Source organism: Heloderma suspectum, chromosome 2 (genome assembly GCF_057233095.1).
Source record: "Heloderma suspectum isolate Gila_16-S chromosome 2, 16-S_ref, whole genome shotgun sequence".
Taxonomy (NCBI): domain Eukaryota; kingdom Metazoa; phylum Chordata; class Lepidosauria; order Squamata; family Helodermatidae; genus Heloderma; species Heloderma suspectum.
Genome location: NC_139459.1, coordinates 251,897,772 through 251,910,696, shown reverse-complemented (window position 1 = coordinate 251,910,696; position 12,925 = coordinate 251,897,772). Strand labels below are relative to the sequence as shown.

Genomic DNA, 12,925 nt, shown 5'->3' with positions numbered 1-12,925 from the left:
CCAAAAGCGCATTTTGAGGAGCACATCTCTAACAACAATAAATAATTCTTTAAATATATCAGAAGCAGGAAACCAGCTAGGGAGGCAGTTGGACCACTGGATGACAATGGAGTTAAAGAAGTACTAAGGAGGAGGATAAGGAGATTGCCTAGAAGCTGGATGTATTCTTCTCATCGGTCTTCACTGCAGAAGATATAGACAGATACCTGTGCCTGAACTGATGTTTTCAGGAAGGGAATCTGAGGAACTGAGGCAAATAGTAGTGACAAAAGATGAAGTTCTCAACCTTCTTGACAAATTGAATGTTAATAAATCACCAGGCCCAGATGGTATCCATCCTAGAGTTCTTATAGAACTGAAATATGAAATTGATGATTGTGATGCGTCCACTCTTTCCTCACATCATTATTATCTCATCACCACTCTCATGAAAATCTCCACAACATCAGGTACAAATTCTAATTCTAGAATTCTTAATACCTTTATATCCCTTCAACCTCTTCTGTTCGGGAAAAACAGAGAGAGAGTGTGTGAGAAATGGATATAACCATAATAACCTCAAAATCCACTACAGACATGTTTTTCTCCTACTGCTGGGAAAACCTCTTTTCTTTTACAGACCTTTAAAGCTCTTAGCTAGGAGAAAACCTTCAGATTCTCTCTCTCTCTGTGTGTGTGTGTGTGTATAGATATTGTGACTCTAGCTTGTTACATTCTTGTATTCATTAAACCTTTTCCCTGTTAATAAAGATACCAAGAATGACATGGTTTGTATTAATAAAAATTAAACTTTAAAGGATGTTTCAAGTTAGTTGGTGCAACCTGTGGTAAAGAATGGTTGTTTCATGTTTTTATTAAATCCTAGCCTACTCTACCCCATCTAATAAGAGTCTTTAAAATAATAATTAAACCTCTCTCCACCTCCCACGGAATCTATCCACCCCCAAAGCTAAGCCCAACGTCGTTCCTAACCCTCAAGCCACCCAACCCTATCTCAAGACAAACCCCGTTCCTGTTGTTCTCCCTCTCTCCCAACAATAAAAACCCACAGCCAATCAGGAGACAGTATTTAAATTCTCAACATTCCAATTCCCCCCTCCCACCTACTTACCAAAGAGACATGTTATAATACATCAACTATGCAAACAGGCATTATAATAGACAATTAAACCATAAAACCATATACCGTTCCATCACACTGATCTTCTAACAAAAATATGCAACATGTCCCTAAGATCAGCTTCTGTACCAAAGGACTGGACAATGACCAATGGAACACCAATTTTTTAAAAAGGGATCCAGGGGGGATCTGGGAAATTACAGGCCAGTTAGCTTAACGTCTGTTTTGGGTAAATTGGTTGAAAGCATTATTAAAGATAAAATTAGTAAGTATATAGAAGGACAATCCTTGCTGAAAAAGAATCAACATGGCTCCTGCAAAGGTAAGTCTTGCTCACTAACCTTTTACAGTTCTTTGAGAGTGTCAATAAACATGTCCCCCCTCGCATTATTTTTCGTTTCTTTCCTTCTCATGGGGGTGGTGATGCCGCTTGGGGTGTGGTGATCATTCCTCCCTGGTTCCTGCCCCTTTCCCTCTCCTTGCACATTACTGGTGGATGGAGACTGACATGCTGTAAGTCTGCAACCCTCAGCATACTTACTTGGGAGTAAGCCCCATTGACCTTAATGGGATGCTCTGAATCAACAGAGGACATTGATTTTGAGCTTGGTGGGGTGGGGGACCAGATGTGTCTCCCTTCATTGCAGGGGAGCATTTTACCCTCTTCTAACCCCAATAAAGAAATGTGCTCGAGCATTTACATGGCAGACACGTGGTTTGAGAGAGCAGCGCACTTCTTTGGTGCCATCTGGTGCTGCTGTTGCCAAGTGGGCGGCATGCTGCACTGTGGCCAAGATTTGGGAAGTTTGGCAGGGGGTCCCCTTAAAGCAAAGGGGAAAATCACCAGTGGGGGGGAGGGTTGGGTGCAGATCTTTCATTCCTCAGCAAGACTTGAGCAGAGGCAGGAGTCGCTCTCAAACTGTGCACCCTCCCCTCCTTGCAAGGAAGGGAGACAGCACAAGCCCTTGCGTGGTCTTCTTCTGTGAAACGCCACTCAGGATCTCCCACAGTCTATTCTCAATGCCTTCGTCATCCTGACCGCGCCAACAACTGAAAACAAATGCCCACAGCCGGTTTCTTCCGCTATTGGAGAATTTCACGGGGAGTTCATGGCACTCCTGTTCTGTGGGCTGGAAAAAATACCACTTTTGTTGTGTTTGGGGAAAACACAGGATAGGCTGGGGAAAATGGCGGGAGACACCCTGGAGGGCAATGGCGTCATCTAAAGAACCCACAAACTTCCATGACAGAGCCATCTCAATAGCAAGATAAAAGCTCCGTGTGAAGAAGCCCATTGTTAACTTGGAATTCCAAAAGACTTTTGACAAAGTCCCTCTCCAAAGACTCCTGAGCACTTAGCAGTCATGGAATAAGAGGAGAGGCCCTCTTATGGATCAGTAATGGTAAAGAACAAAAAGCAGAGAGTAGGAATAAATGGTAAATTCTTACAAAGGAGGGATATAAAGTGGGGTCCCACAGAGATCTGTATTGGGACCAATACTTTTCAACTTGTTCATAAATGATCTGGAATTAGGAGTAAGCAGTGAAGAGGCCAGATTTGCTAATGACACCAAATTATTTAGGGTGGTTAAAACAAAATGGGATTGCGAGGCGCTCCAAAAGGAATTCTCCAAACTGGGAGAATGGGCATCAAAATGGCAAATGTGATTCAATGTAAGCAAGTACAAAGTGATGCACATTGAGGCAAAAATCCCAGCTTCAAGTATAAATGATGGGATCTGAGCTAGCAGTGACTGACCAAGAAAGAGATCTTGGGGTTGTGGTGGGCAGCTTGATGAAAATCTCAACCCAGTGTGCTGCGGCTGTGAAAAAGGCAAATTCCATGTTAGGTTTAATTAGGAAAGGAATTGAAGATAAAACAGCCAAGATCATACTCCCCTTGTACAAATCTATGGTGTGACCACACTTGGAATACTGTGTACAGTTCTAGTCACTGCACCTAAAGAAGGATACGATTAGGGATGTACGAAATTGGCCTTACCTGGCTCCGCCGGGTTCCGCTGGGGGGGGGAGGCGCTCCGTCCCTCCCCCCGGAATCCTCGCTGGGGGGGAGGCGCTCCGCCGCTCCCCCCTGGAATCCTGGCCAGCCAGCCGGCTCCGCTCGCGGGAATTCCACAGAGCCACTGGCCGGCTCCGCCAGCAGCCAGACATCCGGCCGCTGGCTAGCAGGAACGCAAATGGTGGCGGCCGTAGCCGCCGCCGTTTGCGCCCCTGTAGTCAGCCGTGGTAGGCTACGTAAATCTTTATGTAGCCTATCACATCTGACTTAAAAAAAACAACAATGCATGTACACAAATGGCGGCGGCTATGGCCGCCGCCATTTGCATTCCTTATTTTGGCCCGTCTTAGTCTACGTATAAATCTTAGTCTTAGTATAAATATTTACATAGACTAAGATGGCGAAAATAAGGAGAACGCAAATAGCGTAGCTGATGCTATTTGTGTTCCCCCTTATTTTCGCCGTCTTAGTCTACGTAAATATTTATGTAGACTAAGACGGGCCAAAATAAGGAACGCAAATGGCGGCAGCCGTAGCCGCTGCCATTTGCGTGCGCGTGGTTTTTTTTTAAAGTCAGACGTGATAAGCTACGTAAAGATTTACGTAGCCTATCACATCGTTTTTTGGTTTTTTTTAACCTAGCCATGATAGGCTATGTAAATCTTTACGTAGCCTATCACGTCTTTTTTTTTTTACACTGGAAATGGCGGCGGTGGCAGCCAGTCGGAAGACCGGCCACTGCCGCTGCCGCAGCCGCTGCCGCCCAGAATATCCGCCCCAGGTAAGTCTTGTCCCGGGGGGATCCGCGGGGGGGCGGGGGGGCAGGCCGTTCCGCCACGGAGTTCGGGGGGCTGAATGCACTGGCATTCGGCCTCACCGAGATCCGTGGCGGAATTCTCTGCCATCCCTAGATATTATACAGTTGGAAAAAGTGCAGAAAAGGGCAACTAAAATGATCAAGGGGCTGGAGCATCTCCCCTATGAAAGGTTACAACAGCTGGGATTGTTTAGCTTAGGAAAAAAGCAAGTAAGCAGGGGACATGATAGAGGTGTACAAAATTATGCCTAGTGTGAAGAAAGTGGATAGGGAAACATTTTTCTTCCTCTCATAATACTAAAATCCGGAGTCATCCCATGAAGCTGATTCATGGGAGAAGACAGATAAAAGCAAGTATTTCTTCACAGTGCATAGTTAAACTATGGAATTCACTTCAACAAAATGTAGGGATGGCCACCAATTTGGGTGGCTTTACAGGGGAATTCAAAAAATTCATGGAGGATAAGGCTATCAATGGCTACTAGTCCTGATGGCTATATGCTACCTCCAGTATCAGACGCAGTATACCTATGTACATCAGTTGCTGGGGAACATGGATGGGAAGATGTTGTTTCCTCTTTATGTCCTGCTTGTGGGTTTCTTGTGGGCAGATGGTTGGCCACTGTGTGAACAGAATGTTGGACTAGATGGACCTTGGTCTGATCCAGCATGGCTCATCTTACGTTCTTATTCACAATGGCAAAGGAGTGTGTTTGCAAACACACACACACACACACGATCAAACCCTCTGCTTCAAATGTGATGTAAAGTATTCTGCACCAACCCTTTCCCTTTATTACTTGTATGGTATTGATTCCTATGTAGCTGGCACTTAGTATATTTTGCTTTGTTCTTTTCTTTTAGGGTTGGAGGAATTCTCTGGTTTTTTCCCCTTCTTTCACAAAACCAACCGGAGGAAGTCCAAAAATGGGAGACATCGCTTTTGACTACTGACCTTTAAGAAAATTAGCAATGTTCAAATAATTTGTGAAAAGATCGTTCCCATTCTAGGAACATTCTACAAATAGCACTTTTAAACTTCAAGGTTGGAGAATGTTCCAACTTTTGTTTTCAAACAGCCTCACCTTTTGGAACAAGGAAGTCAAACACCATCACTTTTGAATTCAAAAGAGGAAGCTTCTAAAAAATGAGGGGACTGGTAAAAAGCAAGTTGAAAGGGAAAGGCAAGAGTGTCAAATCTCGCCAAAATGCTTGGGGATTACTCAAAATCACAATAATAGAAAGTCAGCTAGAATGTATACCACAGGTAAGGAAGGAAAGGAAGCAACAACTCCAAGAGGTCACCAGCATGGTTAACAAGCAATGTCAAGGAAGCTATTAGAGAAAAAAGTCTTCCTTCAGAAGTGTTGCCCAAGTGAAAAAACTGAACACAAACTTGCACACAAGAAATGCAAGCAGAAAATAAGGGATGCAAAAAAGGATTTTGAGGAGCATATCACATTTAGACCAACAATAAAAAAACATTCTTTAAATACATCAGAAGCAGGAAACTGGTTAGGGGGACAGTTGGACAACAATAAAGAAGTACAAAAGGAGGATAAGGAGACTGTAGAGAAGCTGAATGAATTATTTGTGTCTGTCTTCACTGCAGAAAATGTAGGGCAGATACCTGTGCCTGAACTGACATTTTCAGGATGGGAGTCTGAGGAACTAAGGAAAATGAGATGAAATTCTAGATCATTTTGACAAATTTTATTTATGAATTTAAACTTATATACAACTTGATAAGATCTCTAATTGAAAGCAAACATTTCACAAGGTCCAGATGGTATACATCTGAGAGTTCTTAAAGAACTGAAATGTGAAATAATTAAATTTACACTCCTCCTTTTTTTCCTCTTGCAAGGAACCCAAGATGGCTTATATGGCCCTCTTCCTGTCCGTTTTATCCTCACAACCCTGTGAGGTAGGTTAGGCTGAGAGTCAATGACTGGCCCAAAGTAACCCAATGAGTTTCATGGCTGAATGGAAACATGTCCCTAAGATTAGCCTCTATACCAGATAAATGGAAAATAGCCGATGTAACACCATTTAAAAGGGGGGGGACAAGGGGGGGGATGCAGGAAATTACAGACCAGTTACCTTAACATCTGTTCTGGGTAAATCGGTGGGAAGTATTTTTAAAGATAAAATTATCAAGCATATAGAAGGACAAGACTTGCTGAAGAAGAATCAACATGGCTTCTGCAAAGATAAGACCTGTCTCACTGACCCTTTAGAGTTCTTTTGAGACTGTCAACAAGCATGCAGATAGGGGTAATCCAATTGCCATTGTTTACTTGGATTTTCAAAAGGAGATATGTAAAATGGGGACCCCCAAGGATCTGTATTGGAAGTTAAAGATACCAATGGCTTCAGTCATGCTGGCTATAAATTACCTCCAGGATCAGAGGTAGTATGTCTTTGAATACCAGTTTTGGGGGAACATGAGTGGCAGGGTGCTACTGAACTCATATCTTCCTTGTGGGCTTCCCACAAAGATGAGCCTTTGGTCTGACCCAGCATGGCTCTTATGTTCTTGAACAGCAACAGTGTGTTGTGGCAGAGTAAAAAAATCCTTTTTTCTTAATAGCAACTCAACTTGGGAACACCTTCCCCAAACAAATCTGGGAGGCACCTTCATTAACAGCATGTGCATTCCAGGTTAAACTTAAAAAAGAAGCCTTTTAAATGGTGCATTGCTATTGTAGTGTTTTCAGATCTTATCTACTTTGTCTATTATTGGTGCTACTGCTTGTTTTGTAATTGCATGACTGTTTTTAGTATTTAATTGCACATCTAATTGGTAATATTTATTCTTTATTTTAGTAGATTTATATCCTGCTTTTTGAGTAGAGAGCTCAAAACAGCTTACATTTTTAAAACACACCAAGAACCACATGCTCAAAACCCCAAAACAAACAAAAACCAGCAGGACATGGCATCTAATGCTCCTTTCCACAGGGCAGTTGGTGACACCTGGCCCTGTGGTGGGGAAGGGGGGACAGGACAGCACTGTCCAACTGGAAATTCCCCAATATTTGTTGGGAGACAAATTCTGCAAAATATGGCCCCTCCAGAAAATTCCTGACCTGTGTGGTGGATAACTTCCTCCTACAGAAAGTAGAGGAAGGAACTAGAGGATCAGCTATCCTTGACTTGATCCTAACCAACAGAGATGACTTAATGGATAAAGTAGCAGTTGCAGGAACTCTGGGGGAAAGCGACCATGTTGTACTTCAGTTCTTGGTTTTAAGGGAAGCAAAAGCTGAGTGTAGTCAAACGCGTATCCTGGATTTTAGGAAAGCTGATTTTAATAAACTCAGAACAATGATCAGAAAGGTCCCATGGCAAGCGACTCTAATGAGAAAAGGAGTCCAAGATGGGTGGGGGCTTTTAAAAAAGGAAATTCTCAAGGCACAATTACAAACCATTCCAACAAGAAGAAAAGGCAGAATACAACAGAAGAAGCCAATGTGGCTTCACAAAATCCAACAAGAAAAGGCGGAAGACAACAGAAGAAGCCAATGTGGCTTCACAAAAAGCTTAGGGATGACCTGAAAACAAAAAAGGAAACATATAGGAAGTGGAAAGAAGGCCAAGTAACAAAGGAAGAGTACAGGCAGGTAGCACAAAATTGCAGGGATGGTGTCAGGAAGGCTAAAGCTGAGAACTAGCTGAGGTTAGCAAGGGATGCTAAAAACAGCAAAAAGACTTTCTTCAGATATGTGCATAGTAAAAGGCAGAGGAAAGAAATGGTGGTTCAGCTATTAAATAAGGATAACAGATGACAAAGAAAAGGCAGAGGTGCTCAATTCCTACTTTGGCTCAGTCTTCTCCCAAAAGAGGGTCTATGACCGCCCTGGCAAAGGCGAAATACAGGCTGAAGGGGCAGGACTGCAGCTTGAGATTGATAGGCATACGGTCAAGGAACACTTAATTCCTTTGAATGAGTTCAAATCTCCAGGGCCAGATGAACTGCACCCTACAGTAATAAAGGAACTGGCAGAATAACTCCCAGACACACTATTATCTTTGAGAAATCATGGAGGACGGGAGAAGTGCCAGATGATTGGAGGAGGGCTAATGTTGTCCCTATCTTCAAAAAGGGTAAAAAGGAGGAACCTGGGAACTACAGACCAGTCAGTCTGACATCAATCCCTGGGAAAATCATGAAGCAGATGATAAAGCAATCCATCTGTAAGCACCTTGAAAACAATGCAGTGATTACTCGAAGCCAATATGGATTTGTCAAGAACAAATCCTGCCAGACGAATCTGATCTCATTTTTTGATCAAGTAACCTCCCTTGTGGACTGTGGGTATGCTGTAGACATAATATACCTCGACTTCAGCAAAGCTTTCAACAACGTGCCCCATGATATCCTGATGAGCAAACTAGCTCAAAGTGGGCTAGATGAAACAACGATCCGGTGGATCCACAGTTGGCTACAGAATCGGACTCAAAGAGTGCTTATCAATGGGACCTTCTCAAACTGGGGAGAGGTAACGAGTGGGGTACCGCAGGGCTCAGTCCTGGGTCCAGTGCTCTTCAACATTTTTATTAAGGACTTGGAGGAGGAGGTGTAGGGAATGCTGATCAAATTTGCAGATGACACAAAGTTGGGCGGGATAGCTAATACTTGGGAAGACAGAAACAAAATTCAAAGTGATCTGGGTAGACTGGAGCGCTGGGCAGAAAACAACAGAATGACATTTCATAGGGATAAATGCCAAGTTCTGCACCTAGGGAAAAGAAACCAAATGCACAGTTACAAGATGGGGGATACGTGGCTCAACAACACAATAAGCGAGAAGGATCTTGGAATTGTTGTCGATCACAAGCTGAATATGAGCCAACAATGTGATGTGGCTGAAAAAAAAGGCAAACACCATTTTAAGCTGCATTAATAGAAGCATAGCTTCCAAATCCCGGGAAGTACTAGTTCCCCTCCACTCAGCACTGGTTAGGCCTCATCTGGAGTACTGTGTCCAGTTCTGGGCACCACATTTGAAGAAGGATGCAGACAAACTGGGGAGGGTTCAGAGGAGGGCAACAAAGATGATCAGGGGACTGGAAACAAAGCCCTATGAGGAGAGACTGAAAGAACTGGGCATGTTTAGCCTTGAGAAGCCTGAGGGGAGATATGATGGCGCTCTACAAGTACTTAAAAGGTTGTCACAGAGAGGAAGGCCAGGATCTCTTCTCCATCATCCCAGAGTGCAGGACACGGAATAATGGGCTCAAGTGACAGGAAGCCAGATTCCGGCTGAACATCAGGAAAAACTTCCTGACTGTTAGAGCAATACAACAATGGAACCAATTCCCTAGGGATTTGGTGGGCTCTCCCACACTGGAGGCGTTCAAGACGAGGCTGGACAGCCATCTGCCGGGGATGCTCTGACTTGGATTCCTGCATTGAGCAGGAGGTTGGACTCCATGGCCTTGTAGGCCCCTTCCAACCCTACCATTCTATGATTCTATGAATAGATCCTGATATTGTCATTTTGTTTGCCACTTCGGATACAGTCCTGGCCATGCATCTTGAATCATTTAAATAAAAACATACTCTGGTGAAATGCGCCCTTAGTGGGGCAGGGAGCAGAACCCCACTTTCTTTTATCACCTCTGCTCCGCAACATACCCCTTTGTCATCAGAGCCTGGAGCTGGCTGACCACTTGTACTGTGTTAGGGTGGAAACTGAGCCGATAGAACCCCAGAGCAGTTCTGATTCTGAGGAGGATCAGCAATCCGCGGGAGAGGAGCCAGCTCATCCCTCACAGGCACAGCAGCTGGCAGAGATTCCTCCTGCCGGCATTCCTGAGATAGTGACCCAGGCAGTGAGAGAGAGCGGGAGGGGGGCTTGCTAGATGCTCAACGCAGACACAGGGAGCAACGAGCGATGGAGGGCACGCAACGGCCGCGTCCCGTGGACCCAAGGGAAAGAGGGAGGATCTTTCCCTAGCCCATAAGTTCAGGGTCTTCAAGTGATTCTCCTGCAAACGGGGACCAACTGCCTACCCAGAGCATAGGCTACTCGGCTGTTCATTGTTTAGTCAATTGTGATTAGCATCTGAAAGAGTCATTAAGTTGTAAAAGGAATAAAGCCTTGAAAAGAATCCTTTGGTCTGTGTCTTGCGTTGGCTATTGGAGTGTACTGAAAGAGGCCGCTAGGGCGCTCCTGACATACTGGGCCTTAGGGCAGCACCGCAGATGCAGTGCAGCCAGGAAGGGAGGGGAGACAGCGCTCCTTCAAGATCCTTCTATCTATATAGGAATATCTCAGTTTGGTCAGACACAACTTCCTATCCCCAGCTGTGCAGCTGGGAAGAGTAGCAGGCAGGCAAGTGAGCAGTTTTGTGGTGTAGTGTGTTAGGAAGGGAGGCAGTGGCCCAGAACGTCGCAGTGGGATATGGCTCTCATTTCTTCCTTCATGTGTCCACACTCTTCCTGCAGCTGGAGACCTTTGCTTCAAGCATAGCGTAAGCATAGCGTAAATGGGGACATTCCATCAGGCAGCAGCAGAACTTCATGGACTATTCCATGGAAACAATCCTCCCGTTTCCTCTGCCTTTTAGTTTTTCATACAAGCGACAGCTGCAGGGATCACCACTTTCCTGGGACTGCCTAGCCTTAAGTGAAGGACAGAGTGGTTCCACCATTTCTCAGCTGTGCATGCCCCAGTGTGCTCTCCAGAAGTCCAGCGTGACCACAATATGGAAATACTGTGCTACCCCTCGTGCATTACATTTAAAACACGAATGAAAGAAATTTCTCGAATGTGTCTTGATTTGGGTTAGATTTTCAAGAAAAGCCACAGAGATGGAAAATATATTTATTATAACCACATTTAAAAATTGCAGGAGCTTGATCTACATGCAGTTTAATTCCCCGCCACCCCCAACCCGGAAATTAAAGCTTGCTGTGGTCCACTAGACAGCTTAAAAGCTATTGATGTTATTTAAAGATTCATCACTGATTAAGCCCTCTGTGTGAAACCTAATTAACTATATAGACAAGTGTGTCCCCAATATCTGCTGTCCGCCCATTCTCAGTGAGGCGGACCCGCTTTTCAGCTAGGTCTATGTGAAAGACAGCTTGCTCTAAAATGGGGGACTTCTCAGCATCTTCTTTTCCGAGGATAGGAACACGACGAGGGCCCTGGAGAGGATCATCAAACCGCATTAATCTCACTTTGGAAAGATCTGAAAAAGGTTTAAGAATGCAAGTGTAAAGACAGCAGGTATATTTTTATATCAGTATGCATATCACAGGAAGAGTGGTACAATATACCTAACACAGCTGGGTCGTTTTAACAGCACTGCCCAGATTGTTTAAACAGTGCCTTGACAGATGTTTACAAGTTGCTATTCAGGTCAATTGCTTCAAAGGCTACAGAAGCCCTTAATTACTAAGGCTTAATTAAAAGACAAGGTGGAGTCAAGTATATACGGCATGAATGCCTCAGCATGAAGTGTGAACTAGAGAAGGATGCAATTTTTTCCACCTATGGACAGTTGCATGAAGATCTCCAGTTCTCTGAGTATTTCTATTAATCTTGCAACAACTGGATATTCTTTATTATTTATTTAGGGAGCATTCCTATGGCTGCTAGTCAGTGGCTAGATGGCCACAGGATATCTTGTTTTCCAGGAACCAACCTCAGAGCCTGCGCTCTAAGGTTGGCTCCTGGAGAACCAACCTTCCCCCTCTTCCGCACTGCCTCGCAGGCAGCATGGAGAAGCCCCGTACTCCATGCTCGCAAGAAGAGCACAGAGCGGCCGAAACGGGGCATTCCGGGGGGCGTTCCGGGGTGGGCGGAAATGCCTATACAACACATCCAATGTGTCGTATGGCAGCCTCCTCCCCTGCTCTGTCCTCCCGCAGTTAGACAGCCAAAAGCGGCTGTCTAGCTGAAAATGCAGGGAAAGAGAAGCGCAGAGGGAACGATCTCCTCCATGCTTCTCCTGCCCTGCATTGGATAGGCAGTCACCTACAAGTGCATAGGATTGTGCCCTTAACATTTTTTTTTTTTTTATCCCTGAGCAGCTTACATATAGTCAGTAAAACTAGAGAGTTCCTGCTTGCAGGCCTACAATCTAAAAAGATGCAACACACAAGGAAAAAGGAATGGGGAGGGAAGAGGAAAAAAATTAAGCCTTTCGGCACGGCAGGTAAAATGGCCCTGATTGTCGCTCTCATCTTCCTCTGTACAGCCTGCTGGAATGGCTGTTGATGGTGACAGTGGCATTTAAAGTAGCACTCACACAAACTTGACCAGGTGGATTGACAGCTTTGTCCATCTAAATTTGACCTAGTGGTAGTCATGTATTTGTAACACCAGATTTACAGGGAAGACTGTAATCAATGTTATGGACATTTTATTATGATGTTGAATAAAATTACTATGTAAAATTTTGCATTTTAACCAAGTACGATATAAAATGGGTTTCAGAAATGCAGAACATGAAAACACCCAATTTGTGTTTTTTTTTCTCCATGCAAAGTAGGATTTATTAGAAACAGGAATCACTCCCCTACGATTGTGCAACATAACCTGTCCATTGATTCCGTCATTTTAAATTGGCACTTCAGAGACTGCATCAATTCACCAGCTCGAGAAGAAAATGGGAAGGGGCCAGTCCTGTCCAAGTCTCCCTTCTAATCAAGAGCTGGCCTCCCAGTGGACAGAGTGAAGAGGACTCCAGTGTTGTTGAACACCAAATGGCGCCAAGCAGAAGGTGCTGGTAGTGTTATTGTACATTTTAACTGATATTTTTATGGCTTGATTTTAGTAATTGTTGTAAGCTACTTTGGGAGTCAGATTGACAGAGCAGGCTAAAAATGTAACAGGTAAATAAATAAGAGTTGGTAGCAACATGAAAGCAGCTATCTACGAACTTTTAAAGCACGTTACCTGATTATTATTAAACTTACACACTAGAACAGGAGTGGGCAGGAGGTAGA

At 44.2% G+C, this 12,925-nt stretch overlaps 1 protein-coding gene across 4 annotated transcripts in view; it reads right to left on the bottom strand.

Moving 5' to 3' along the window:
* Positions 1-10,772: 10,772 nt before the first annotated feature.
* LARS1 (leucyl-tRNA synthetase 1) overlaps positions 10,773-12,925 on the bottom strand; it is a 59,981-nt gene continuing 57,828 nt past the window's right edge. For all 4 annotated transcript variants that reach the window (XM_084838748.1, XM_084838750.1, XM_084838749.1 and 1 more), the window contains one exon: positions 10,773-11,163. In XM_084838748.1, coding sequence (XP_084694874.1) covers positions 10,958-11,163 — 206 coding nt within the window. In that variant the 3' untranslated portion in view covers positions 10,773-10,957. The remainder of the gene's footprint in view (positions 11,164-12,925) is intronic.